Source organism: Garra rufa, chromosome 2 (assembly GCF_049309525.1).
Source record: "Garra rufa chromosome 2, GarRuf1.0, whole genome shotgun sequence".
Taxonomy (NCBI): Eukaryota; Metazoa; Chordata; class Actinopteri; order Cypriniformes; family Cyprinidae; genus Garra; species Garra rufa.
The window spans coordinates 45,188,729-45,216,693 of record NC_133362.1 but is presented as its reverse complement, the minus strand read 5'-3'; the positions used below and the strand labels follow the sequence as shown (position 1 = coordinate 45,216,693).

The 27,965-nt window shown below is 36.9% G+C and overlaps 1 protein-coding gene across 1 annotated transcript; it reads left to right on the top strand.

The window, feature by feature from the left end:
* Nucleotides 1-1,260: 1,260 nt before the first annotated feature.
* gclc (glutamate-cysteine ligase, catalytic subunit) lies at nucleotides 1,261-24,569 on the top strand. Its single transcript, XM_073834271.1, has 16 exons — nucleotides 1,261-1,728; nucleotides 3,340-3,452; nucleotides 5,076-5,258; nucleotides 8,811-8,924; nucleotides 12,778-12,836; nucleotides 13,787-13,923; nucleotides 14,042-14,116; nucleotides 16,010-16,126; nucleotides 18,716-18,854; nucleotides 19,142-19,254; nucleotides 19,385-19,477; nucleotides 21,358-21,462; nucleotides 21,646-21,727; nucleotides 21,869-21,981; nucleotides 22,113-22,233; nucleotides 23,646-24,569. Exons 1-16 carry the CDS (start codon nucleotides 1,579-1,581, stop codon nucleotides 23,825-23,827), a joined length of 1,896 nt encoding a protein of 631 aa, XP_073690372.1. The 5' UTR covers nucleotides 1,261-1,578; the 3' UTR covers nucleotides 23,828-24,569.
* Nucleotides 24,570-27,965: the final 3,396 nt, after the last annotated feature.

The following is a 27,965-nucleotide window of genomic DNA, read 5'->3' as shown; positions in this document are numbered from 1 at the left end:
GTCACCACCGTCAGGTTTTCTGTCTGACGATGTTGAAATATTTGAAAAATATTTTATCACAGTGCTCAGGATTGTTATTTGTTGGACCAAATAGTTAAATAACGTTGTTAAACAAGAAGCCGTTGACTTGAGTGGTATACATTTTGGAATTTTATGTTGTAATGAGGCCACTGTCACCACCGTCAGATTAGTGTCACCACCGTCAGAGGGAGTTTTAATTTTTTTAAATAAATATGCATAGGGGCCTACAATATATTTTGTCAGTGCTGCTGAGTTATTAAAGTAATAGTCTCTTTTAATACAAAAATACATTTGTTAAATAAAAAACATTTTTTGTTTGATTTAAGCAAAAAGTAAACGTTGTAAAACGCTAAAAAGTAAAACGCCTATTTTATGAAAAAAATACAAAATGGGGAGGTGACACCAGTACATTGCTGAAAAGCTAAGACCTTGGTCTATAATAATATACATTCAGATGGTGTAATTAAACACTTTTTTTTTTGAAAATTAAAACCTGTTTTATCCAAATTCCCAAGAATCACTGAGCAACAACTCTATTTTCGTTTCCCCCCTTTGTATTATTGATGTCCTTAATTTAATATTCAAAGAGAGAAAAAGAGATATAAATGTGTGACACAAAATCAACTGCAATGTTTTAATTTAAAGGTTACTTTGCAAGGTAAATAAATAAAAGTGGATGTTCTGTGTAATCTACTTAATGGTTATAAAATGGTTGTAAAAACAAACTTTCAAAACAACAAATGTTAAGTTATTCAATGGTTATTTAAAAAAATATATGGTTGTAAAATAACATTATTTATTATATAAAATATGATTTGAATGTTAAAGATATTTCTGTGTTTGCTGACTTCAGTGTTGCCCTAACCTTAACCATTACTGAAACACAACGGCAGACACCTTTGTTTTTCCGAGGTTAATTTCAAGCGTATCCCAAATACAAGCAATTAAATAATATTTACACTGTTTGGTCAAACTTTCAAAGTTACCTACGTATGAGAGAAGCAAAAGGAAAAAACGCATTTAATAAAAACTCAACGCTAAACGAAAGCTCGCAGTTAAACACTTCATCTTAAATTTTGCATTGTCATGATTACAAAAGCACATTCAAAGCGATAGGCTACAGCTCGCTGTTACCTTAGCCACACAGCATCAACAGCGGCACAATACTAGGAAAGGATTGCTGAGTCATAACATGACGTCACCGCCTCGACACAGTCACGTGTACTCAGTACAAGCAAAGTGTCTGTGCGCGAGGAAGGGATTGACATAGCTCGCGCACTCCGATCAAATATCAGCAGCTCGCAATTCGACACTGCTTTATTCCGTGATAGTCGAGGTGGCGTGAAACCGTAGCCCGTACTTGACTCGGAACCGCAAGGAAGCAAAGAGCGATTATATCCGCGTCTAAAACGAATCATATAAGGCCTAGCGTGTACGGTCGCGAGCATTAAATTGTCGTTTAGTTTAGCACGTGAAGAGAGATACGCGGTGCGCGCGGTGGAGGAGAAGCTGAAGTCGAAGTCCATAACAATAAGCGAGGGTTCGTAGGTTTGTGCTATGGGCTTACTGTCACAAGGGTCACCGCTTAACTGGGAAGAGACCAAGAAACATGCTGACCACGTTAGAAAGCACGGCATCCTTCAGTTCCTCAACATCTACAATAAGGTCAAAGATCGACAGAAGGATGTGCTCAAATGGGGAGACGAGGTGAGGCTCTTTCATTTTCATGAATGCATGTTACACTTCAGAGGCAGCATGCAATGATGCAATGGACCACATTTGGATGCTGCTTTTGAGCAGGTGCACCGGTTCAGCTCACTTTGTGTTATGCATGCTCTCAACTTGACACGCGTTATTGGACATGTATGATTTCTAAAATCCTTGTGATCTAAAGACTAATGCTTGCAATTTTAAAATTCGATTTGTCTTATTCTTATGCATGCATTTATTTACCAAACTAAAACGAGTGTCCAGCCTACACAGGACCTCCTTCAGTGATATTTGAAGATGATCCCAGGGTGAACTTGGTTGAGACAATGATCAGTGGAAGCTCAAATAAAAAATGCTGTGAATTGACTTCACATTCTTCCATTTGTAAAAAATAAATAAATATCATAAATAATTAAATACATTCTTCGATTTGTAAAAAAAATAAATGTACATTTTTCTCTAATTTACAGAAGACACCCACTAACATGTCATTCAGTGTGACAATATTGTCAGGTATATTTACAACAAACATCAATTTATGACATAATAAAAGTTGAATTACTTTCACCCCAAATACTAATTAGTTGTAATTCTACATTTTAAAACTTTTACCTCTATCCCAGATTTTGCCCATTTGTCAGTAAGAATTGTTTTACCCATTTAAAATTGAATATGCTCCCTTATTTAAAAAAAGTACAAGTCAGAATAAGCATGTAGTTAGGATTTTTACATACATATTTTTAACATTATTTCAACCAAATTTTGACATTTTATTTTTCAAAAACCTTGCATGCATTTATTTACCAAACTAAAACGAGTGTCCAGCCCACACAGGACGTCCTTCAGTAATGTTGAACTTGGTTGAGACAATGATCAGTGAAAGCTCAAATAAAAAATACTGTGATTTGACTTCACATTCTTCCATTTGTATTTCATAGTTTTGATGAGTTGGTTATTTTCTAAAATGTGGAAAATCACAGTAATAAGGTCTGAGTGGGTGTGTCCAAACTTTTCCAGACATGTAAAGATCTGCCCTCCGCCAGGGGTTGTAGTTCACGGATTTTGTGATGATAGTCACAAAATCCCATTTCTTTTGAATGGATTTGTGTTTAGTCATCTTGGTGAGCTCTTGCTCTTTAAAAAAATGTTTTTTCTACTCTGTTCTTACACAAACAACTGTGCCTAAACTTGCAGTTCACTAGGATCAACAGGCTAATGTCAATTTCTAAACCTCCTTTTGAAATGGCTTTTCATTTCATTACCTTTGTTCGGCCACAAGACGTCAGTGGATTAATGATAAAAACCTGCTGGAATGTTGTTGGTTTAGGTAAATCCCTGTTCCGCATTAGTGGGTTTAAAAGGCAAAAAGAATGGAATGGCATCGGTCTAGAAACGTCTCTCGATGCAATTTTACTTTCATAATGAGTGTGTTATGAATGTTTGAAGTAAAAAGAATACTGTGCATTGTCATTGTTTGCTTTGCAAGGCAAATCCAGTCACGCATAATATGCATAATACCTCCGTGAATGCAACAGTGCTGACAGAAACTATTTTTACCTGTGGGTAATGTTTTGGAACATGACAGACTGTGTCTGAAACATCTTGCAGGTGGAGTACATGTTGGTGGAAATGGATGACAAAAATGAGAAGGTCCGCCTAGTTCTGAAGGGAAAGGATGTTTTGGAAACCCTTCAGGAAAGGGGTGAAAACATCAACCCCAAGTGAGTAACCAAATAGTTGGGACTTATTGTGCATCACAAGAAATGGTTTAAAAGGTTGAAAACCAGCTCTAATTTATCCATTTATCCATGTCCATTTTTTGTTAACGTTTTCAGAGTTTTGCTACTGGGTTGCTGAAAACCTTAAATGACTTAAATGACTACAACGGTGTTTAAAAAGTCTTTTGCAATACATTCAGAAATGGATTTTGAAACTTCTGACCCATTGTTGATTTATTTGAAAACTGGGTGACCTGAACATAGCTGGTTTGCCCTTTTGTACACTTTAACCTCCTACAGGGCTGTATTGTCTTGCAGCCAATCCCTCTTTTATGCATGTGTCTAATCTTTCAACTAGATTGGTCGTATCTTTTGTAGTTGTACTTATTGTATTTTTAAACGACTGTGTCATAAGAATCAATTGAAGCTGTTAGCTTGGACAGCATAAGTTCGATATAGGAGGAAGGAAATGGCCTTTTGTAATCTACTTTTTTTTTTTTTCTTCTAAACCTTTTTACAAAACTAATCTGAAGGCCAAATGCAACTGATGTTGTATAGCTGTTGAAGCTCAGGGCAAATAGCAGCATGCAGTGGGAAATGAGAGAGCCGTGGCATTCCTCATTACTGCCTCTCTACTGCACATACTGAAGAGCGCAGCGCAGCGCCCCGTCCCAGCACAGCATTTTTGACACCACGTGGATGATCTGAGATGCCATCTATTAAAACTATTGCATCAGCAGTAGACTGATACATTGGCCAGACAGATACTTCCTCATTTAAAGGTGCTTTTTGGCACCTTTCAAACTTTACAATCCAAAGTCTAAGAAAAATACAAAAATTTGAGTGATTTTCATTCAGTGTATATTCTGTCTGCTTAAACCGTTAGTTTAAAAAAAGCTGACAAAGTCTCTAAGACATGCTCATTTGTCTATCAATGCTTATGCTAGTATTCACATGTATATGGGTCAAAGATGAAAAATGGTTTAAGCATAAAAAAGTAATACTGCTTTAAATGGTTGTTGTTTTTCCAAAACAAATATTAAAAAGTTTTCTGTTTAATTTAATTGCATTTTTGTTTTTGTTTTTCTGAGCAAAAAATAAATATCGTACATGTTTCCCTTATTTACAGAATGAGATTGTCATTCGGTGTAACAATCTTGTCAGGCATATTTACAACAAATCAATTTATCCTAAGTCATATTTGAAGACAAATTACTTTCACTCCAAATACAAATTTGTTGTAATTCAAAAAAATTTTTCAAGTTGGGTTTTTCCCATTTGTCAGTAAGAATTGTTAAACACAATAAAATGTAATATGCTCTTTTATTCTTTTATATATTTTAGTATGTACAAGTCAGAATAAGCATGTTGTTTGAATATTACTGAATGACAATGTAACACTATTTCAACCATTTTATAGTCCAAAAACTAATTTAAAACCTCGAAAGTAGACCCTTTACTTGCATTTAATTTGCTTTCTATGGACATAAAATCAATTTTGTAAGTTTCTTTTGACGTGGACATTGGATGAAGAGATAAAATGTTGATCACTTGCCTTGCAATACTTTTTTTTTTTTTTTTCTTGAGTTTTCTCACTAGTTGATTGTCAACCTTGCACATTTGCAGCCACCCCACGCTGTGGAGGCCGGAGTACGGCAGCTACATGATCGAAGGAACCCCTGGGCAGCCGTACGGAGGGACTATGTCAGAGTTTAACACGGTAGAAGACAACATGGGAAAGCGGAGGAGAGAAGCCGCATCTGTGCTTAACATGAATGAGACTCTCCTCACAGTTACATCATTTCCCAGGTAGTTATAATATCATTCAATAAATCCATATCAACCTAAAATTGTGTAAGCATTGTAAACAAATGTCCATTAAGGGTGTCTTTGCATTTAGACTCAGGGTTTTACATTTTGCAGAGACCAGATTATAACAATTCTTCTTATAACAATAACAAATCTTCCTGATGATATTGTCTTAGTGGGTGACCATTTGCACTTTAATAAAGTATTTAATTTACAGAAAACATCTGCCAGTCACGTAACAGTTTACAGTAGTGAATGATGCGTTTCTGTGGACAAAACACTTCTGAAATATAGCAGAGTACACAGAGTGAGCTGCTGCAGGAAATGACCCAAGTTATCCAAAACACGAGAGGGCTTCAAACAAACACGTAAGCATGTAGTTGAACGTGGTTTACCCTGTCAGGTGCTGTGGGCAGATGTGTGTGCGCTTCTTCAGTGCGTAACTTAGATTTTAGGGTTGTACATTTATCTGTACATTAGTGCTGCACAATGAATCAAATTTGTGACCCTGGACCACAAAACCAGTCATAAGGTTAAATTTTACAAAACTGAGTTGTATACATCATATGAAAGCTCAATAGATAAGCTTTCTGTTGATGTATGGTTTGTTAGGATAGGACAATATTTGGCCGAGATACATCTGTTTGAAATCTGAGGGGGAAAAAAATCTAAATACTGAGAAAATCACCTTTAAAGTTGTCCAAATTAAGTTCTAAACAATGCATATTACTAATCAAAAATTACATTTTGATATATTTATAGTAGGAATTTTACAAAAAATCTTCATGGAACATAATCTTTACTTAATTTCCTAATGATTTTTGGCATAAAAGAAAAATCAATAATTTTGACCCATACAATGTATTTTTGGCTATTATTACAAATATACCCCAGCGACTTAAGACTGGTTTTGTGCTCCAGGGTCACATTTCTAATTGCGATCACGGTTACAGATGCCACGATTATGTAATCACCCAAAACAAAAAAAAAAAGGTACGTTATTCCGCGTGCTTAAGAGGCGAATCTATGTTGTTATCGTGGGCACATCAAAATACAGAGAATAATTATTTATAACATATTATTCAGAATTGTGAATGCATTTTAAGAGCGGAGCATGTGAGAGGCATCTGGATGAAGGCGCACTTTCATTCTCTGACAGCAAACATAATGCAACCATTAAAAACCCGAAAACCCAGTACACAAAACAGCTTTCTGTTTCTGAAAAGTGTTTAAATGATTTAAATAGCCATTCAGATTTGTGTATTTGCTGCAGCGTTCATCACAGCGCCAAATACTTTTCGACAAATATTTATTTTCAAACATTTTTACATTTTAATCTGGAGTACAACATGCACTAGATATTGTTTGAAAGTGTTTTGATTCTTTATTGTTCGGTCAAACTTTATATTAGGGCTTCATTAGTTACATTAGTTAATTCATTAGGTAACATAACCTGCCATTGAAACATTCTTCTAAACATTTATTAATCTTAGGTAATTCCAATATTTAATAACAAATTGTTAAAATCAAAAGTTATAACTGTGTTACTTAATGATCTAACATGCACTAAGAGTTGTATTTTTTTTTAACAAAGATTAATAACTTAAGTATTTATTAAACTTAAAATGTTTTTTTGTGTATTGCTTTATTGTATTTAAATGTTCAGTTATTTTTGTTATAAGAAAATAGTTATTAAACCTGTTTTACTCTATTATGGCACCGCTTTTTTGCAAATAAATTTCAATATCGTGATAATACTGTATACCGTGATAAAAGCATTATCAATTAATCGCAACGTGAAAACTTGCCAGCATATCCCTATGCATATTGCATATTTTTTACTTTTCTTATTTAAAGAAACCAAACCAATGTATCGTTGACATTTTTGACAACGAGAAAAGCAATAAAAGTTTTTCAGGAGAGGTATTTTCAGCTTGTTTAAAGTGATGGCATGCAGTTGCATCAAACAATGGCATAAAGCTATTTAAAACATAAATTGTGGTAATCGTAATTCATAATCGCAATTACAATTTCAAGGGAAAAATGGGTAATTATGATTTTTGTCATAATCGTGCAGCCCTACTGTACAGGTACATGCTAGAAAATTCTGCAAGTATCTCCGTTTTACAAGGTTTATCCCGAAAGCCAGAAAGTCTCCGTTAAACGTTATAGACGTCATCGAGCATGCGGCGGCATGCAAATGCACTTCAAACAGACGTATTAAAAAGGGAGTGTGATAAAATTATTTTATTTATTTATTTTTTTACCTTCAGGTAATTGAATTTGGATAACAGAAGTAACTGTAAAATGACTATTGTAATACGGTATAAATATAATTATAACACACAGGTAAGACCTCTTTTACAAATTTATGTATATATATATTTTTAATGATTGTTTCACCTTTTAAAATACAGTATTTATGTATTTATTTATTTTTGCACTTCCTGTCTGTAATTTTATCAAAATAATAATTACTTACGGACCTAAGTTTTTGCTGTATTATTACATATAATGTAATATAAAAGACTTTGAAAGTGGTGTAAGTGGTTATAATGCCCACTTCTAGTATCTAGATGGCATGCTTGGCATGTTTGTTTATTTTTCCTGTGTAAATGGAGACGTTTGTAGCTGTTCACCCACACAGTGAGTGAACAACACCAACCAGTGTTAGGACTACATCTGAAGAAGTTCTTATTTAAGTGACTTTGTTACTTGAGTCAAAGTACAGCCCCCGATATAGTCATGGCACAGTTTTTCTTTTTTTGTCCTTTGCTCTGGGGCAAAAAGTAGTTTCTAATGCATTATTCTGATCTAGAGGTGAAATTAACGATTTTGCTAGAACTATATCATGCTTTTAAAGTTAAAGTTAGTATGCCAGAGATTTTAAACTAAGACCAATTTGATGTTTGTTTCAGTCATAAGAACTATCTTATACACATTAATTGTTACAAAAAAGATCAAACATTTGCTTTTATGCATGCATGAGGTGTGCTGTATGTGTGTAGATAACATTCACCCTTTACCTCCAAACACTTTAATGACCCTGTTAAAAGATGCAGGCTTATATTTGCCTTTCCGTGCTATTAAGTCATTTGTAGAGTTCGCAGTGTAATATGCAAGTGTGTGCAGTTCTGAATTGTAGTGCGTGGTTATCATTTCCTTTTGTGTTTTGGGTCACACTTTATATTAGGTGGCCTTAACTATTATGTACTTACATAAAAAAAAAATAAGTACAATGTACTTAATGTGGTCATATTGCATTGCAAAACACTTTTGCTTCTATTAAGGTGGGATATGGGTAAGGTTAGGGACAGGTTTGGTGGTATGGGTAGGTTTAAGGGTGGGTTAGGGTGTAAGGGATGGGTCAACAGTGCTAATTACAGAAATTAATTAATGTATTTACATGTAGGTTTGTAACAAAATATAAGTACATTGTAAAAACATGTATGTACACAATAAGTGCATTGTACTAAATGATTAATTTAAATGTAAGTACATAGTAGTTAAGGCCACCTAATGTAAAGTGGGACCGTGTTTTGTGTGCTCTAGGTTAGGCTGCCCAGGCTTCACTCAGCCAGAGTACAAACCCACACCTGTTGAAAAAGGGGTGTCCAAATCGCTTTTCTTCCCTGATGAGGCCATCAACAGACACCCTAGATTCAGGTAAGAGATCATGTGTCCCATGCCACTGGCAGTTGTTAAGCGGTGACCTGTCCAGATTAGTTTCAGGTCATGAATCGAACTAAATTGTCTCTGATTTCATGTCGAAATGGGACATTGTGAGTTTAGAAGTTTTTTACGTTGCTACTGAAACTGTTTGAAGTGGCATCAGAAAAATGTGAAGTTGTTTGCGTAAGCTAGAGCTTAAAGGCATTACAAGGGGATTATGGCGAGCCCAGTTCAACAGACGGTGATCATTCACATACCAGTAGCCAAGAGCATTTTACAAAGTGCTGTTCATCTGTAGGGTTATTGGTGGCTCCATTATGGTCAATCATATTTATAGTAAGTTAAGGATTTCAGCAAACTATAAGCATGCAATTCATGGGAAAGGAAAGGGGGGTGAGTGAGGCCAAGTATGGTGACCCATACAAGGAATTTGTGCTCTGCATTTAACCCATCCAAGTGCACACACACAGTAGTGAACACACACACACCGTGAACACACACCCGGAGCAGTGGGCAGCCATTGCTGCGGCGCCCGGGGAGCAGTTGGGGGATCGGTGCCTTGCTCAAGGGACTCACCTCAGTCGTGGTATTGAGGGTGGAGAGAGTGCTGTACATTCACTCCCCCCACCTACAATCCCTGCCGGACCTGAGACTCGAACCTGCAACCTTTGGGTTACAAGTCCGAATCTCTAACCATTAGGCCACGGCTGCCCCACGGCTGCATTCATTCTGCATTGTTCATTAAAGGTCCCATATCGTACACATTTCTGGAGGTTTATTTTATTTGTTGATGTCCTTAAGAATATATATTTGCGGTATAAGTGCCAAAATCCATCTCAATATATTTTTACAGCTCCTTTTTTAGGAGCTCTGTCAAAAACAGGTCGATTTTGGCCCATCTAATTAATATTCATGAGCCTCTCTTCTGATTGGCCTGTTGTTTTCTGAGTGACGCACAACCAGGCCAATCACAGGTAACTACGGTCATGTATGCTGTAAGCGTAAGCGAGCTCAGAGCAATAGAGAGAGCTGATACTCAACACGATATTTCAGAATGATCATTAATGTTTTTTCTTTTTCAAACACCGAATGCAGTAGGCTACATAACTGTTGCTTTAGTAAAGCCCCTTTCACAATGCGCGCTGATTCTGGAAAATTACGGGAACTGTGCGAACCAAAGCCAGAACCTAAAGGCAGTGTTGTAGTAATGATGCACGTTATCAAGCGACTCTTCACAACGAAAAATAACGTTACGTGCAAAGTGGAATGAAGCAGCGATCATCAGGCAGAGCCAGCTCCTCACTATCAGCGCTGAAGCACAGTTTGTTCAGGTTAGTTTCAGTTTAGTGAAACGTACGCGTCACATTACATCTCACATCCAAACGTCACATGTCTTTATGGTTTGTGTGTAAAGCAAGCACAGATTCCGGAAAACAACTGTGAATGAACCAAATTAAACAATTCCGGAACAAATCGTGGGACACATTATCCGTGTATTTACCGGAATCGCTGTGTGAAAGAGGCTGAAGTTGACGTGCCGCTGGTCTCTTATATTAACGTTGTTCTGAAGCCTCTGTAATGATCGTAGCTTGACATCTATCGACTGAACAGGGTTTTCTCAACTTGTTTTCCTGTTGTTGTTGCTCAATGGAATGGATGCGTTGTTGTCTGGTGGTTTGACAAAAGGAGGGTGGGACGTTGGTTTGTGACTGAAGGCGGTGACTTGAGTCGATCGGACGTCACATCGTTACGGAAGTCACAGCGGCTCGTGAAAATGAACAGCTACTTTAAGCAGGCTGTGTGCAGTTTACTGTGGATTGACTGTTTTGAAACTCATATGGTAGTTAGATAGCCCCTAGACCTTAGTTATCATGAAAAAAGCCAGGAAATTTTGATTTTGACGATATGGGACCTTTAAGCACTCAAATTATTATTTCTAAATACAGTTTCTCACAAAAGTGAGTACACCCTCACATTTCAGCAACCATTTTAGTATATCTTCTCAAGGGACAATACTAGAAAAATTGAACTTGGATATATTTTAGAGTAGTCAATGTGCAGCTTGTATAGCAGTATAGATTTACTGTCCTCTGAAAATAACTCAACAGACAGCCATTATTTTAAAAATAGCTGGCAAAAAAAAAGTGAGTACACCCCAAGTGATAACAGCAGTATGTTGTTTAACCATGCAAATCCACATGTCTTGTTCATGTTTGTTTTTGTCTGCTTGACAGGACCATACAAAGTTGTGTATCTTGTATTAGAGAAAGTAAAATTTGGTGCTTTAAGTACAATTCTCTCATACTGACCACTGGATGTTCAACATTGCATCTCATGGCAAAGAACTCTCTAAAGATTTGAGAATTAGAATTGTTGCTCTCCACAAAGATGGCCAAGGCTATTAGAGGTTCAGCAACACCCTGAAACCGAGTTACACTACAGTGGTCAGGGTCATACAGAAGGTTTTCCAAGATGGGTTTCTAAGATGGGTCGGAACAGACCTTGCAAGGGCCGATCAACGAAGTTGAGCACTTGTTCTGTGTGTCAGGTGTAGAACCTGGCTTCAAAAAACAGATGCACGTCTGCGCCAAATAGCCTTGTGGGCAGTGCTCCGCCATATGGTGCAGTTGCGCCTTGGGTGTCCCGAGATTAAATCCCGCCTTGTGGACCTTTCCCGATCCCACCCCCCCTCTCTGTCTCCTAATCATTTCCTGTCTTATCTCCAATGTCCTATCAAAGAAAAAAAAAACAGATGCATGAGTGCTGCCAGCATTGCTTTAAAGGTTGCAGAAGTAGAAGGTCAGCTTGTCAGTGCTCAGACCATACGCCGCACACTGCAACAAGTCAGTTTGCATAGGCGTCATCCCAGAAGGAAGCCTCATCTGAAGCTGGCTCACAAGAAAGCCTGCAAACAGTTTGCTGAAGACAACCTGTCCAAGAGCATGAATTACTGGAAGCATGTCCTGTGGTCTGATGAGACTAGAAGATAAACTTGTTTGGCTCAGATGGTGTCCAGCATGTGTGGCGATGCCCTGGTGAGGAGTACCAAGAAAATTGTGTCTTGTCTACAGTCAAGTATGGTGGTGGTAGCATCATGGTCTGGGGCTGCAAGAGTGCTGCTGGTTCTGGGGAGCTGCAGTTCATTGAGGGAAAAATGGATTTCATTATGTACTGTACATTCTGAAGCAGAACATGATGCCTTCCCTCCAGAAACTAGGCCAAACGGCAGTTTTCCAACACGATAACGATCCCAAACACACCACCAAATGACAACTGCCTTGCTGAGGAAGCTGAAGGTGAAGGTGATGGGGTGACCAAGTATGTCTCCAGACCTGAACACTTGAACACATTAAGCACCTGTGGGGCATCCACAAGCGGAAGGTGGAGAAGCACCATGTGTCTAACATCCAGCAGCTCCGTGAGGAATGGAAGACGATCTCCGCAATAACCTGTGCAGCTCTGGTCAATTCCATGCCCAGGATGATTAAGGCAGTGCCAGATAACAATGGTGATAACACAATATATTGACATTTTGGACAAGTTCACTTAGGGTGTACTCACTTTTGTTGCCAGCTATTTTGACAATAATGGCTGTATGTTGAGTAATTTTCAGGGGACAGTAAATCTATACTGCTATACTAGCTGCACATTGACTGCTCTAAAATATCCAAGTTTCATTTCTATAGTATTGTCCCTTAAGAAGATATACTAAAATGGTTGCTGAAATGTTAGGGGTGTACTCACTTTTGTGACATACTGTATTTAATGCATGGTTATTGTAGCTGAATAAGGTATGGATCCTTCAGATAATGCATTACTAACAGATCTCATTTGTTGTTTGTTACAGCACTCTGACCAGAAACATACGCCACCGGAGGGGAGAAAAGGTAGTGATAAATGTACCAAGTAAGTGTTTTGCTTTGTTTCTTTGTAAGTAATAGAGTTCTGTTTCTGTAGTTGAAAGTCAATCTTGCTCTGGGAATAAAATAAACAGAGTTTGTTGTTTCATTCGATCTACTCCTAATGTGAGTAAATTAGTTTATATTATGACCCAGAAATTCAAGCAGAAGCTAGTGGATGCACTAGAGATGTTCCCAACATAAAATTCAGTAATTCTACATATTTCCTAACCAGGTGCAACACTGTGAGACTCTAAACACAAAGCTGTTTTGTGATGTGATGCAATCACAGTCAATGAGAACATGATGTTTATGTATTGATTTTTTGAAAAAAGCTCTGCAGCCACAGCCATTAAAGGTTGTGGAGGTTTATCAATCCAAGATAATGAAAATGGTAAAGTAAAATGAAACATTTTCAGGGTAATTAACCAGTAGGTAAACATTGCAAACCATTATGCTTTTTGTATCAAGATAAGCAGAGATTGTGATCACTATTAAAATATGATTCATCGGACAGCCCTATCTGTTCAAACATTGAACTGACTTGAGCTGAATAATGACACTCTTGTCTTTTGGAGCTGCTTTACAGCAGAATCTGAACTGTTTCCACAGTCAAGTTTCTGTATTTGATTCTGGTGTTTTCTTGTTTAATAACATGAGAAGCTTTGACAGATTTCAGTTCCTGTAGAACAGAATTTTGGACTAATAACATTTGACAGTGAGTGGTGCTGCCCAGTGATATGTCTTAAAAGTAAAATTAAATGACATGGAGAATGCAGCTGTTTACCATGCAGCAAGATGTTTTTATTGCTTGGTAGCACATTCTGAAAAATGTCAGGTTTGTTTTGTTTTAACAGGTGATTATTAATAACAAAATTAAGATGCGTTTATTGTTTTTCTGCATGAATTGTGCTGTGTTTTTAATATCTTCTTTTATGACTGCCATGTCATTAACAGTTTTTCCAGATAAAAACACCCCATCTCCTTTTGTGGAGGCATTCCCAGAGGATGATGGAGAAGCTGCCCGGGGAGCTCTGCCTGATCACATCTACATGGATGCCATGGGCTTTGGCATGGGAAACTGTTGCCTGCAGGTAAAATGCTTTTTACTCCCAGAAACCTGATCATTGTTGCCTCTTACTGATTTGCTTTGAGGATATTTGAGACAAGTGGTTGACATTGGATCGATGTTGTCCACCTCTGCCATTGCAGGTGACCTTCCAGGCTTGCAGCATCAGTGAGGCGCGCTACCTTTACGACCAACTGGCCACTTTCTGTCCCATAGTGGTAAGAGAACACGAGTTAGAGGAGTTGTTACAAGACCCATGTAAAAAGGGTCTAAAAAAAAAAAGAGGAAAACTTTACCTCTCAGAACAAGTGATAAATATAGCTGTTATTATTTAATTAATTATCAGGGTTTGAGCATTTAAGGCCTTTATGGCTTCTATGCTGTTAGGATGTAGGCCAACATGAAATAAATGGCTGACATCAGAACACATCCATGATGGAGAATATGATTTGAGTCAATATGATGAGTTTGAGTTTAAACCTAGGACTAGTTCACTAAATTATGTTTTTTAAATAATCTCAAATATTAAAAGAACAGTTTGATTGACAACAGTGGTCCTAGAGGCAGAGTTGTTCAGAATGAGGAGATCTATCATATAATATGAAAATATAGTGTATATGTGAATATATGGATGTTTTATTGCAATTTTAGTTCTTTTACAATAGAAATATCAGCTCTGACACCTTTTTAACTGTTATAGCGCCACCTATGGTCCGATCTTCATGAAACTTTGCACACTTGTTAAGAGTCATCTGGTGCATGTTTTCACCAATTTTTGTGAAAAATTCATAAAGTTTTGAGTTTTTGTTTAGGTTCTGTAGGCTTTTGGGTATATGTGGCCATTGTGTAAATATGTGAAACACCATGTGATTACAGAACCATAAACTAGTTAGCGATAACTAGTGGCTGATTTCTTTCAAAATTCTTACAGACATTTAGGTCCATGAGTCGAACATGCCCACCAAGTTTTGTTCCAATCGACCTCCGTTAACCCTGTCAAATAGGTGTTTAAACTTCATACGCCAATATCCTCACAAACGCTTGTGCCACTTTGGACCAAGACACTGCATACCAATTTTCAAGATGATCGGACCAACGGTTGCACATTTATAGGCGTTTATGTTTTTTTTCCGTCTTATAGTGTTGGCAGAGCTGCTCAATTTTTTTTTTTTTTTTTTTTTGTTTGACCAAAGATTGAGCTTGTACACATGTGTACCGAGTTTGGTGAAGATATCTCATTTTGTTCAAGAGTTATAGCTAAATGTAGCAATTGGCTAACATTAACATAGAACGTTTTGGCGTGCCTATTCGACCGTAAGTCGAAATTTCAACTTTTTTTTTGATAATTATTGATATTCAGTTTCCAGAGAATATGTCTGCATTGGTTTGGTTCCGATCAGGCGAAAAACCTAAAAAAAAATTCGGACTCCACTTTTGTTCGTGCTGACCCAAGGAATGCAACAGTGCAAAGTTTTTGAGTCTACAACAAACGGTGTAGGAGCTATGGCCAAAAATGTCTAAAATTTTAGTTTTTTGCACTGTAGCACCACCCTTAGGCCGATTGGTGGGAGCCTTTGGATCTGAGTAGCGAGCAATACTACTATGATCTGACCAAGTTTTAGCTCTCTAGGCCTTACGGTTTGGGCTACACGATCAGTTTTACCAGAGAAAAATAATAATAAAAAAAATCCAACTACAATAGGGTTTCAGCATTACATGCTCGAACCCCTAATTAATCACTGTATGTTTATACTGTTAAATAAATTGTATATAAATGTGGGCCGATGATTGATGCAGGCATGCAGCAAACTTTCATGCATGATGTGACTGCCTGTAAGAGGGAGATGTGTGGTACACTACCGCATACAAGAAAATCGAATTGACAAAATAAGAATTAAATTAGATTTTAAAATCCCAAACTAAGAGAAATGTCTAAGCAATTCTAAGACCTTAGTTGAAAATTGACCAGCTTTACCACACATGAAGTAATATATAACCCATCGTCCTCTTTTCACATTCCTGTGTGGTTCACAGTTGTACAACCTTTTGCTTTTAGATGTTTCCAGAAATGCAGGCAAATGTTCTTAGTATTGTTGTTTATGTTTGTGCAGATGGCTCTCAGCGCTGCCTCACCGTTCTATCGGGGGTACGTATCGGACATTGATTGCCGTTGGGGTGTGATCTCTGCATCTGTGGATGACAGAACCCGAGAGGAGAGGGGTCTGGAGGTGAGAACAGGATCCTATCTTAGAGTAAAATAGTAATAGTTTTCCTTGAAGACAAGATATATTTTTACTCATCTTCAAATGGACCTAGCTTGGGTTCTTGTATCTTGGTCAATGTATGGGGCACATTATTAAGTAAAAATAATGCAGTGTTTTTGGCGTCAATTCCCTCCCTTAATTATATTTTTTTAAAAAAGTATAATTATATGCTACATGATGTTCTATAACGCCCACATCCAAACAATAGACACTCCTAATTCAGTAATGATTAAAGACATCCCAGACTTGTGTGAATCATACATGGAGTAACAGACAGCCTCTGTTAATCATTTTAAATGAAAACTAATCCCATCTGATTAGTGTTTTTGAGAACGTTTTTATACCACTACACTTTAGATAATGTCTGATGTTTTTTTTTTTCTCTTTTAAATATGTAAAAGAAAAAATAGGGTTGGGTTGATAAATGGGTAATTATACTGTATATAAATTGCGGGCATCCAGGAGCCACTATTAAAGGGTTAGTTCACCCAAAAATGAAAAATAGCCCAGTATTCTCACACCCTCCAGGCATCCTAGGTGTGTATGACTTCATTCTTTCGGTCGAATCCAATCAGATTATATTAAATCGTACCCGAGCATTATAATGGTGGTGGGTGTTTCTCTTCATCAGTCCAAAACAAGTTCAATAAAGGGCATCCATCCATAATAAGAAATGCCTCACATGGCTCCGGGGGGTGAATAAAGGCCTCCTGTAGTGAATGGATGCATTTTTGTAAGATTAATATTAGGGATGCACCAAATATTCAGCAACCGAAATTAAGCAAATAAGCAAAAAGGCAGAATAAATTATACCTAACAATGACGTGACGCGATCAAAAAGAGGCGCGCTCTAACGTAGCAAACATGTCGGCAGTGTGGAAGCATTTAAAACTGTCTTTGTACATTAAAAAACACATGCCTGATTTAAGAAGGGGGTCTTTAAAAAATGGCCAAAGAATATTATTTTACTAACCTATTCATTTTAAGTTAAATTGTGTTTTGTTGGTAGGCTATAATGTCTACTAGAATGTTAAAAATGTTCAGTGTTAAGTAAATATTTTTTAATTGTTTTGTAATTGATATATATATATATTTTTAAAGCAAGACAAAACAGCACATTTTGGCTATTTAATTTATGCAATGGTGAAAAAAATGGGCAAAACACATGGGGGAAAAACACGAAAAACCGTGTTCGGTAATTGGCCTTCAGCCCAGTGTTTAATTTTGTTCAGCTTCGGCCAAGAATTTTCATTTTGGTGCATCCCTAATAAATATCTATATTTAAAGCGTAATAATCACTTTAATCTAGCTTGTGCTAACAGTTGCACACGGAGCGGCTCCAGGCAGATGACGTCGGATGTTGGTGTTGCGCATGCACCCGTGAGTCTCGCAAAAACCAGTGTTTGTTTACAGGAGCAAAGAAAGCAAAGTTTCCTTACTTTAGCAAAGGAGAACCAGTCTCCTCTTGGCTAATATCGAAATCCTCCTACATTTTACTTTACTAGTCTTCGTTTTGTACTTCTAATTTGTGACCGTTGTTTTGTTTCTGTTTCTCTGCTACACGTCTGCGTTTGTCAGTTCTGTTCGACTGTTAATGCAAGCTGGATTAAAGTGATTATTACGTTTTAAATATGGATATTTTTCTTATAAAAATGCATCGATTCGCTACAGGAGGCCTTTATTCACTCCCCTGGAACCACGTAAGACACTTTTTATTATGGATATATGCACTTTATTGGACTTGTTTACACTGTTGTAGAGAAATACCCACCTGTTGCCATGATAATGCTTGGTAGAGCCAGAACAATTTTTAATATAACTCTGATTGGATTTGTCTGAAAGAAAGTCATACAAACCTAGGATGCCTGGAGGGTGAGTAAATAATAGGCTAATTTTCATTTTTGGGTGAACCCTTTGACTTTTGAGATTCATTGTCCATCACAATGTTTCCCTGCAGACATCGTCTGATACCAATTTGATTTTGCCCAACACAGTTTGTGAATAAATATTCTCATCTTTAAGTTGTTGTTGTTTTTAGATGAGGACAATGTTTAAGTACAAATGTTTACTGTCAAATGACAATAAAATCTGTGTGTATATTAGTTAATAAGGCTGTGGGTAGATCTGAATACTGATGTCAAGAATTATCACCCAAGGCCATTACTTTTAGACCAATATATCTGCTGAGCTGATTAATCTGCTAATGCAGGAGTTCTCATCTCTGGCCCTCGAGGTGCATTTTCCTGCAGAGTTTAGCTCCAACCCTAATCAAACACACCTGAACAAGCTAATCAAGCTCTTCATCATTACTAGAAAGTTACAGGCAGGTGAGTTTGATCAAGGTTGGAGGTAAACTCTGCAGGAAAGTGGACCTCGAGGGCCAGAGTTGAGAACCTCTGTGCTAATGTTTGGTTATCACTAGTTTTAGAAGTTGGGCATGTCATACTGCATGGCATTTGTCACATCATGTCAACTGCAAAGGCTTGTGTGTTTCTGTTTTTCGTAGACATTGTTAAAAATAAATGATCTTGTGGTGTTTGTGTGTCTCTGTAGCCATTGAAGAACAACAAATTCAGGATCCATAAATCACGGTACGATTCGATTGACAGCTACCTCTCCTGCTGTGGTGACAAATACAATGACATTGAGCTGACCATAGATGAAGATATCAACAAACAGCTCCTAGATGCAGGTAAAGAAACTCGCATTGACACCCTGTCTACAGAGGCTCGAGGCTGACATGTCAAAACCAACGGTTCAAACAGATCACCTCAAATGTTAAGTCTTGATCATTCCTCAGTTCTCGTCACTGTAGACAGCAACGTCGCTCATAATGGGTTCTGTTTGCTTTTGATGCGACACAGCACTCGCATCCGGTGTAGACTGGGTGTGAAAATCATTGAAGCAGGCCGCTGCAGTCAATGCGCTTGTCGGCTCTGTTTGCAGTATTTTCAAGTGCGCTGTATTGCATTGTTGCAGGCATTGACAAACTGCTGGCACAGCACATCGCACATCTCTTCATCCGCGACCCGCTGTCGCTCTTCCAGGAGAAGATTCATTTGGATGATGAGAACGAATCGGACCACTTTGAGGTAAAGTAAATTTTTTATTTTATTGTTCTAGCTAATTAAAAATCGTTCAGCAGCAACAAAAAAGAAATGCCAAGGATTTTTGTTCAAACTCCATGTGAAAATGAACCCTAGTTTATTTTGCATGTTGCAGAACATTCAGTCAACCAACTGGCAGACAATGAGGTTCAAGCCCCCTCCTCCAAACTCTGAAATCGGATGGAGAGTCGAGTTCCGTCCAATGGAGGTATTAAACAAACAGCTGTCTGTGTGCCAAATGATGCAAGCAGACGTGGCTTGACTGGCTGTGTGCTTAGCAAAGCAAACGACAGTTCTCGGCCACCTACAGTTTATTTAAGAACAACCTGCAAAACTAATAATTCTCTACTGACAGAATACACACACACACTTTTAGGGGTGGGGGAAAAAAAATCAATTCTCCGATGCATGACGAATCTCTCCTCAACAATTTCTGAATCGATTCCGAACTTGTTTTTTTCCCCCGCATGTGGCACGTGTGCGCGCTAGAGACTCGGCGGGCTTCATTGCACAGAATTTGGACTGTGAGACACATGCACATTGCTTGACACTGTGTGCTTCCACTCGCTGTGTTTTACTTTAGATACGCTTTTATTTATGCCATTTGGAATGCAGTACTATTAGATGCAAAAAACTCACGGACTGACAGACTTTCACATGCGCTTTGTGTTTGTTCGTCCTAAAGCTTGATTGCAGCTGCGGTTAAATGCACTTGCATTTGCAAATGCTTTTATACAAAATTGATGTACACACAGTTATGTTTTCAGAGCAGGACAAAACATCTGATATATCGAAATAGATCTATGCATTAGTTCGAATCCCTCTGGGCCTCTTCGGTCATTTTTTACCGAAAAATTTTATGTTTTGAATTTTTAAAAATCGTAGCTTCATCAGAATGAGATGACACTTGGTGACTTTCGTTGCATTAGCTATGTGAGTACACAAAAAAAATCAGTGACATGATTCGGATATGTTAAAGGGTCAAAAGAAAAATAGTCACACTTGGCTCCTTCGCGGTCAAAAATGACCGACATAGGAAATGAATGGGAAATATGAAAAAATGCGATAATTCAGAGAATCTTTTGGTAGTACAAGCTACAAATCAGCCACTGTGCTGAAAAGAAGTGTTCAGCAAGCAAGGACTTTTCACTTAAAAAATGGATTTGAAATGCTTTTACTCTATTTTAATGTGAAATGTTGTATTTATTGAAAAATAATAAATACATAATTAAATTAAAAAATATAATATAAAATATAATTCTAGTGGGAAAAAATTGTTCATTAAAACTGTCTAAATATTGCATAGATTCATAAATGCTCAAAATTCTAAATAATAATCACAAAATATTATTGAACAGAAATGTATTTAATTGATTTTCCTTAAGAAAAAAAAAAAGTTACTTTTTAAGGCTTCGGTCACTTTTGACCGCGAGGGAGCCAAGTGTGACCCCTAAATGAGGAGGCCCAGAGGGTTAAAGCTGCCACTGTCTGATCTCATCAGTAATAATCAAACGCCAAAAATGCTAAGGAAAAAAGGAAAAACAATAACTATTGTCTGCAAACTTTCGGATACTTAAAGAATGCTTTTACTTTTATAAAGTAGCCTGCTCATATAATAAAAAATAAAGTATATTTTGCTCAAAATACATTTGATATAAAATGTATATGAAAATGTAGCCATGTGCAGTAATATTGAAAACTGAGAATGTGACGCATGGTGATATGTAGTTGATAATGGAAATCATAATCATAAATCGTGAAACCAGTGAAGATTCACAGCCCTACTTTTAAGATGGCAGTACTGACATACAGAGATTACAACTATAAACAAAAAGCATAGAAACTGCATTTGTAAAGATGTATTTGCACAGCAGAAGAATTAATTGGAGGAAAAATGTAGATCAAGAATTGTTTTGGAATCGGATCGTGAAGTACCTGAAGTTTCCCACCCCTACACACTATATAATATAATATAATATATAACTTTTGGACAAGTTTGATTTGATTTTCATATATGCAGTCATTTGACTTGTGCTTCATGTTTCTTCATATCTGATCATCATCTGTGTTTGTTTTTCTTTTTAACAGGTTCAACTGACAGATTTTGAAAACTCAGCTTACGTCGTATTTATCGTTCTCCTCACCCGTGTCATCTTGTCCTATAAGTTGGATTTCCTCATTCCATTGTCAAAGGTTGGTTTCTCTTTGTGTGTGTTTTGACGCACAGCATTTTAACTCTTCGTTACACGGCTGAAAAACGGGAAGAAAATAAATGGCAAAAAACTGAGCATCCTTAACCAAGAATTGTACATGTGCATTCATGACATTTGTGTTCCTGCTTGTTAAAGCACTGCATGCAACTTTATTTTGGCTTAGGTTGATGAAAACATGAAAGTAGCCCAGAAGCGAAATGCAGTGCAGGAAGGAATGTTTTATTTTCGGAAGGACGTCTTTAAAGGTTAGTTGACATTTGAGATAAATTGAGGTCATTATCGTTGATATCAACAATGAGCTGTGATACATTTGTATGAAGGCACAACTAAAATATATTTTAAAATAATAAAATATTATAATATATTTTATGCTTTTAAAATTTCAGGCTGCAACCCAGTGTTAGATCCGCCCTCCACAGCTCAGAACGGAGTGGAGAGTGAAGCTAATGACGGTGAAGAGTTCACACTGATGAGTATTGACACCATCATCAATGGGAAGGTGTGTGTTTCTTTTAACTTTACATCCCATGCTTCAATAATAAGCTTACTGGGTTAATGATACTTAGATCTTGCCATTTTATTTTGTGGTGGTGAGTGATAGTGTTAGTTCTTTTCTTTCTTTCTTTTTAGGAAGGGGTATTTCACGGCTTAATACCAATGTTGAACTGCTATCTTGAGAACATGGAGGTGGATGTCGACACGCGGTGCACTATTCTCAACTACCTGAAACTCATTAAGAAGCGTGCTTCTGGTATGCAAATGGTTTTAGTTTTATTTCTGCAGCAGTGCTGTGTTTCTGTTGTTTAAGGCCAGACACACCAGGCCAATAGAGGAGTCTCAAGACTGTCCACCTATATATAGCATATAAAACGAGCTTCAGTGAACGTTTATGAGGTGGCTTACCATTATGCGGAAGTTCTAAGGAACGCTCCATTAGCAAAAAAAAAAAAAAAAAAAACAGCAGAACTTGAATTGTTTCATGGGTGTTGGCGTATAACACTCATTGGAATGTGTCATTTGCAAATGCTTTTTTAAAGTAAAAGGAGAGTAATAGCTTTGAATAATTGTTAAGGGTGTTTGCAAATACAACATTGATATAATACACCAGTTTAATAAACAAGAAGTAAATATTAAGTGACTTACGTTGTCTGACTATAACACTACTGCCTGATTTTACTCTCATCAACGAAAATAGTTCCAAATAAAGTAACAGCTCAGCCACTGCGCATCTCTAAAAGCAAACACAGCGGTGTTGCATTCATAAATGAAAGTGCATTTCTGAGAATCTAGTGAGTCAGTGATTCATAATTAGTGATACTTATTGCACCTGCTGGCGGATTTAGTTCTTTTTAACAATAATTTCAGTTATTTAATTAATTTAATATTTATATATATATATACAAAAATGTATATTTAAAACAGTAATCTCAACATGAATAAATTAGTTTTCACTAATGCCACCTCTGAGCCTCATGAAAATGCACCTAAAAGTCACTTTGTGTTCCACCTCTGTAGTACAAATAATTTTTTTATTGATACTAATTTCATATGATTAGTAACTAATTTGTCTTATTCTGCTTATTATATTGTTTTAGTTAGATATTTTAAAAAGCGTATAAATCACTTTTGTTTTTTAATATACATTTTAGAATTTGACATAGATGATGACATACTTATAATAAAATTTGAAAAATGCTATTACAAAGGTAAAAAGAAAACGCCCCTCACTTTAAGGAGATAAATATCACCTCATATTAGGAAGGCAAATTTTTGTATCAGTATTTTTGATTATTGATCAGAAGATGGTCCTAAAATTTTTCAATTAGGAGGAAAATCGTTCCAATTATATGAGAAAAAAAAAAAAAAGGTCTTAAACTGGGTGTGTGACACGTATGTCTGTGGAATTGTGTTTCAGTCAAGTTTTTTTTTTTTTTTTTTTTTTTTTTTTTTAAACCCTGTATTTTAGTTTCATTTAATTTCCCTGGATAATTATAATACACATGCAAACATGTTACACATGTTGTTATGAAATTATATTCTTTAATAGTTTATTTTTCTCCTCTGTTAACAACTGCTATACTGTAGACAGACTGGTTCAATCACTATTGGACTGTGCTATTTTTTTTATTTCTTCTAATGTTCTCACTACTGTGTTGTTCTCAGGTGAGCTGATGACCATGGCAAAGTGGATGAGGGAGTTTGTTGCCAAACATCCTCAGTACAAGCAGGACAGCATCATTACAGACAAAATAAACTACGACCTGCTGCACAAGTGCGACAGAATCGCAAAGGGGGAAGAGAAATGTCCAGAACTTATCGGAGACCCGGTTAACAGAGGAAAATAAAGCCTGCTCGAAACAAAAGCGAATCGCTCTTATGCATGAGAACGGAAGATCACAGCAGTCCAGAAAAAAAGTTTGAATATTTTAAATGGCATGTGTTGATTTGCTGAGGTCAGCCAAAGGTTTGTTGAATTTGTAAATAGCAGATTTTTATTATTCGCAAATTATTTTAATAGCTTCAAACAGATCCATGATGTAATTGTACTCTGATGTGTACATATTTCACGTCGGCCCGAGTTTGTGAGAGATTATGTAAATGTAGCAAACACTAAATTGTACATTAGTAATATTTTCATTGTTGAACTGTAAATACTGTACTTCATTGGGCATTAACAAGTGTACTTTCTTTTTTATGGATGAAACTGTTGACTTGCTTTGCAGATTCTTATTCTTTTGGCATTTAATATTGGACCAATTAAGGCAAAGATTTTAAGACACTGGTCTTGATGCAGTGCTGACTAAACTGATGTAGGGGATAAATAGTAGAGCAGCGTAGTGGTATGCAGTGCGTTTGTGTTTTTCCACTAACAAATTATATTTGGTAATTTTAGTGTTTGAAAGACAGCTAAATTTATACCATCTACAGTTTCTTAGTTGTTTTGTTAAGCTTCACATAGCAGGTCCACCACTAGAGGGTGCAGATTATCTTTTTTATTAAAATAATGCAAAGATGAATTGGGTTAAGCTATAGTTTGTTAGCTTTAATATCTGTATATGGCTTCAAATAAAGTGATTCCTGTACATACTCAGCTTATTGAGTGAAACACTTGCACTGGCAAACAATGCCTTTTATAGAGCACTGTAATTTCTTTTCAATTAATGCCTTCTTTAAATGCTGTTTGCATGGACTGTTTGTTCTATCAGATTCAATTCATTAAATCATTTAATCAGCATCAGTCCGTCGTTGCAGACGGTATCTACGAGCTGTCGCAGGCAATAAAAGCTGTTACACAAGCACAGGCCCACTGACAGTTGAAGTTTGCTGACTGTCAGACACAAAATGTTTTTGTTTGCTTTGTTTTATTGGACAGAGGACCGAATGCGCTTGGTGACTACAGTTGTTAGAATTACTATCAGTTCTTAATTTGACCTGATTTTCATTAAGCAGATAACACTTTTAATGATCATATGCTTAGTCCATGCTTTAAAAATAAGACCAGATCATATTCATTTCAGTCAAACAGGAATCACGGCTTACAGCAGAAATTAGATCTCAGGCTTTGCAGTTAAACTAATTCTCGCAGTTAAACTAAACTAAGTTCTTCATCAAAAAAAAAAAAAAAAACATTAAACATTACATGTCAATCGCATCCAGTTATTGGTGTCATTAATTTACCGTTTTTCATTCTTTAAACCCGGAGCCATTACTGAAATGTGCAGGCCCCAGAACAAAATCTTTACGGACGGGCCTCCTGCGGGTCCAAAATAAAGGCTATACAGTTCATTGCAGTGTTTTGGGGAAAGTTACTATTAAAAGTAATGCATTACAATATTGAGTTACTCTCTAAAAATGTAACTAATTACATTAGTTACTTTTTATGGAAAGTAATGCGTTACGTTATTTTTGCGTTACTTTTTAAAGTAAAAGTTGCTTGTTAGTTTTTAATATAAAAAGTTCTATTTTTGGCAAATGTAAAAACCTTTTCACACCAAAAGCCTCAGGCTTAGAGAAAAGTGGACCGCAGATGAAAAAATGTCAACTCTTCAGCAATAAAAAAAAAGAAAAAGGAAAACAAATGTTAGATTATTCTGAGTAAGTTTTGCTTATTAGTATGGATGAATTGGATCATCAAAGGTCGGCAGCAGAGACATCAGTTAATAAAATGAGATTAAATACATAAAGGACATTTGTATTATTTAACATATTTCATTATTGCAGGTTTGCGTTTGAATTTCACTGGTTTGAATTTCACTGTTTTTATTCATTTTGAAGAATACTGTAACTTTTTTTAAGTGAGTGAGGTAAATTAATGCATGTTCACATTTATTGTAGAACTAAAGTAACATCTTACTCACAATTTCTCTTAACATGGGGACAGGAGAGCTTTTAATCAATAAATGGGGGGAAAGTAACTAGTGTTACTTATTTGATTTGAAAACGTAACTCAGATATTTTCTTGTCAATTAAAAAGTAATGCGTTACTTTACTAGTTACTTGTGAAAAGTAATATTATTATGTAACTCGCGTTACTTGTAATGCGTTACCCCAACACTGGTTAACTGTGTGTGTATTGACTGTGGGACGTTCTAAAACGCTTAACGTGAAAAACGCTTAACGTGGCTTAACGTACAAAAAACGACCAGGAAACCCCAAATTTCTGTCAAACCTTACTTGTAACAAACATTAACTACTGTCAAAAGAACGAGCCCTTATTCCACAGATAAAGTGAATAATATCACGTTAAGCGTTTTCTCCCCCATAGAAGCCCATTATAAGGAAACAGCTTAACGTGGTTTAACTTACCTTAAGCGCCCCCCGTAGATAAGGAAATAACTTAACGTGGCTTAACGTATATAACATATAAAGTTGGTCCAAATTCATGACTTCTTTATTATAAGTAAAATTTGACAAAAGTCGTTGTTAAGATACGTTAAACCACGTTAAGTTTCCTTATGGATTTCTATGGGGGGCGCTTAACGTGTTATTATTCACTTTATATGCTGAATGAGATCTCATTCTTTTGACAGCAGCAAGTGTTTATTATAAGTAAAATTTGACAGGAGTTTGGTCTTCCCTGGTCGCTGTTGAGGTAAGTTAAACCACGTTAAGCTGTTTCCTTATAATGGGCTTCTATGGGGGAGAAAACGCTTAACGTGATATTGATAACTGTTGTAGGTTTGTAGTAGAGGGCTGCACTGGGATTGCAACGCGGGACCCAACGCAAATCTCGCGGGAGCGGGCGGTTTGAACTTTGCTGCGGGCGGGAATGGGCGGCTAAAAAAACACTGCGTATGTAGTTTATCACTGGTTTTTTTTTTGCAAAGCAGTCTATTTTATGTGCCGTGTGATGGTGCAACGTTTTTGATAAAAACGAAATTATATTCGAATGTATTATGTGTTTTGTCTTTCTGTGATCTCATAAGCTAGCTGCTTTCAGACATGCTTTCTGCACATTTACACCAGGACCAATCAAGCCTACGGAATACTTCAATAGCCCAAATCAAAGTACATGAAGTAGAAACGCGCGGTAGCCTAAGCGTTTTAGATGTCCCTGATAGCCCAGGCTACTATTCATCTTCCCTACCAGTGCGTCAGAATACATGCAGGCCAGGGAAAGAAACAAACATGAATCTCTTTAATAATAGCAATACCAATTGCCTACGTTTTTTTCCCTGCGGGACGGGAGAAGACACAAAATCAATGCATCTCTATCATCGTGCGGGAATAAATTATCAGAGTTTTGCGGGTGCGGGCGGGAGTGTAACACACACGTAGCGGGAGAGGGCGGTAATGGTCAGAAGTTCGGCGGGCGCGGGCGAGATGAAGAAAACAGTCCCGCGCAGGGCTCTAGTTTGTAGCAATGAATGCACATTTGCAAGTGTGATTCTAAAGTGTGCTTGACATATAATGCACAATAATGGGACTTTGTATTACCCTGTATCAAAAAATCAGCCCATTGACTGAACTATGGCCAGATACACCAGAGAGCTTTATGACTTTTTATGCAATTTTACAAGAGCTACAAACTAAAAACTGCAGTATGTATATAAAAAGATTACCTATTAACCACTGCTTTACATGAGCAGTCGTTACATGATTGTTGTATAAGCCACGTGAATACGCCTGGTGGAGCTTATGAGACTTTTCCTGTGATTGTGCCCTTGATGCGCTCTGTGCATCAGAGCAACGATGTGATTGGACCGATCTGGTTCCACATCAGAGCAGCTCTGTGATTGGTCTGTTTTGGCTCCACATCATAACAGCGCTGTGATTGGTCTGTTCTAACTTCAGTTGAATGGGGTGACTTTTAGTTCGCGAAATAGTACACGCCTTGTAAGTCGTGTAGCACAATTCTCAAAACGATTCTCTTAGAACGTCAAAACGGATACGTTTACGTTCCAAATCTAGTTGAAGCACAATAGTTGGTCACGCAGTGTCACAAACCTTGAATGTTAATAAATCACCACTTTAAAAAGTTTG

Coding starts and splice junctions, on each gene's coding strand:
- gclc (XM_073834271.1), top strand. CDS start 1,579: ATGGGCTTACTGTCACAAGGGTCACCGCTTAACTGGGAAGAGACCAAG. Junction 5,259..8,810: donor ACAGTTACATCATTTCCCAG/GTAGTTATAATA, acceptor TGTGTGCTCTAG/GTTAGGCTGCCCAGGCTTCA. Junction 19,255..19,384: donor ACGAATCGGACCACTTTGAG/GTAAAGTAAATT, acceptor TGCATGTTGCAG/AACATTCAGTCAACCAACTG.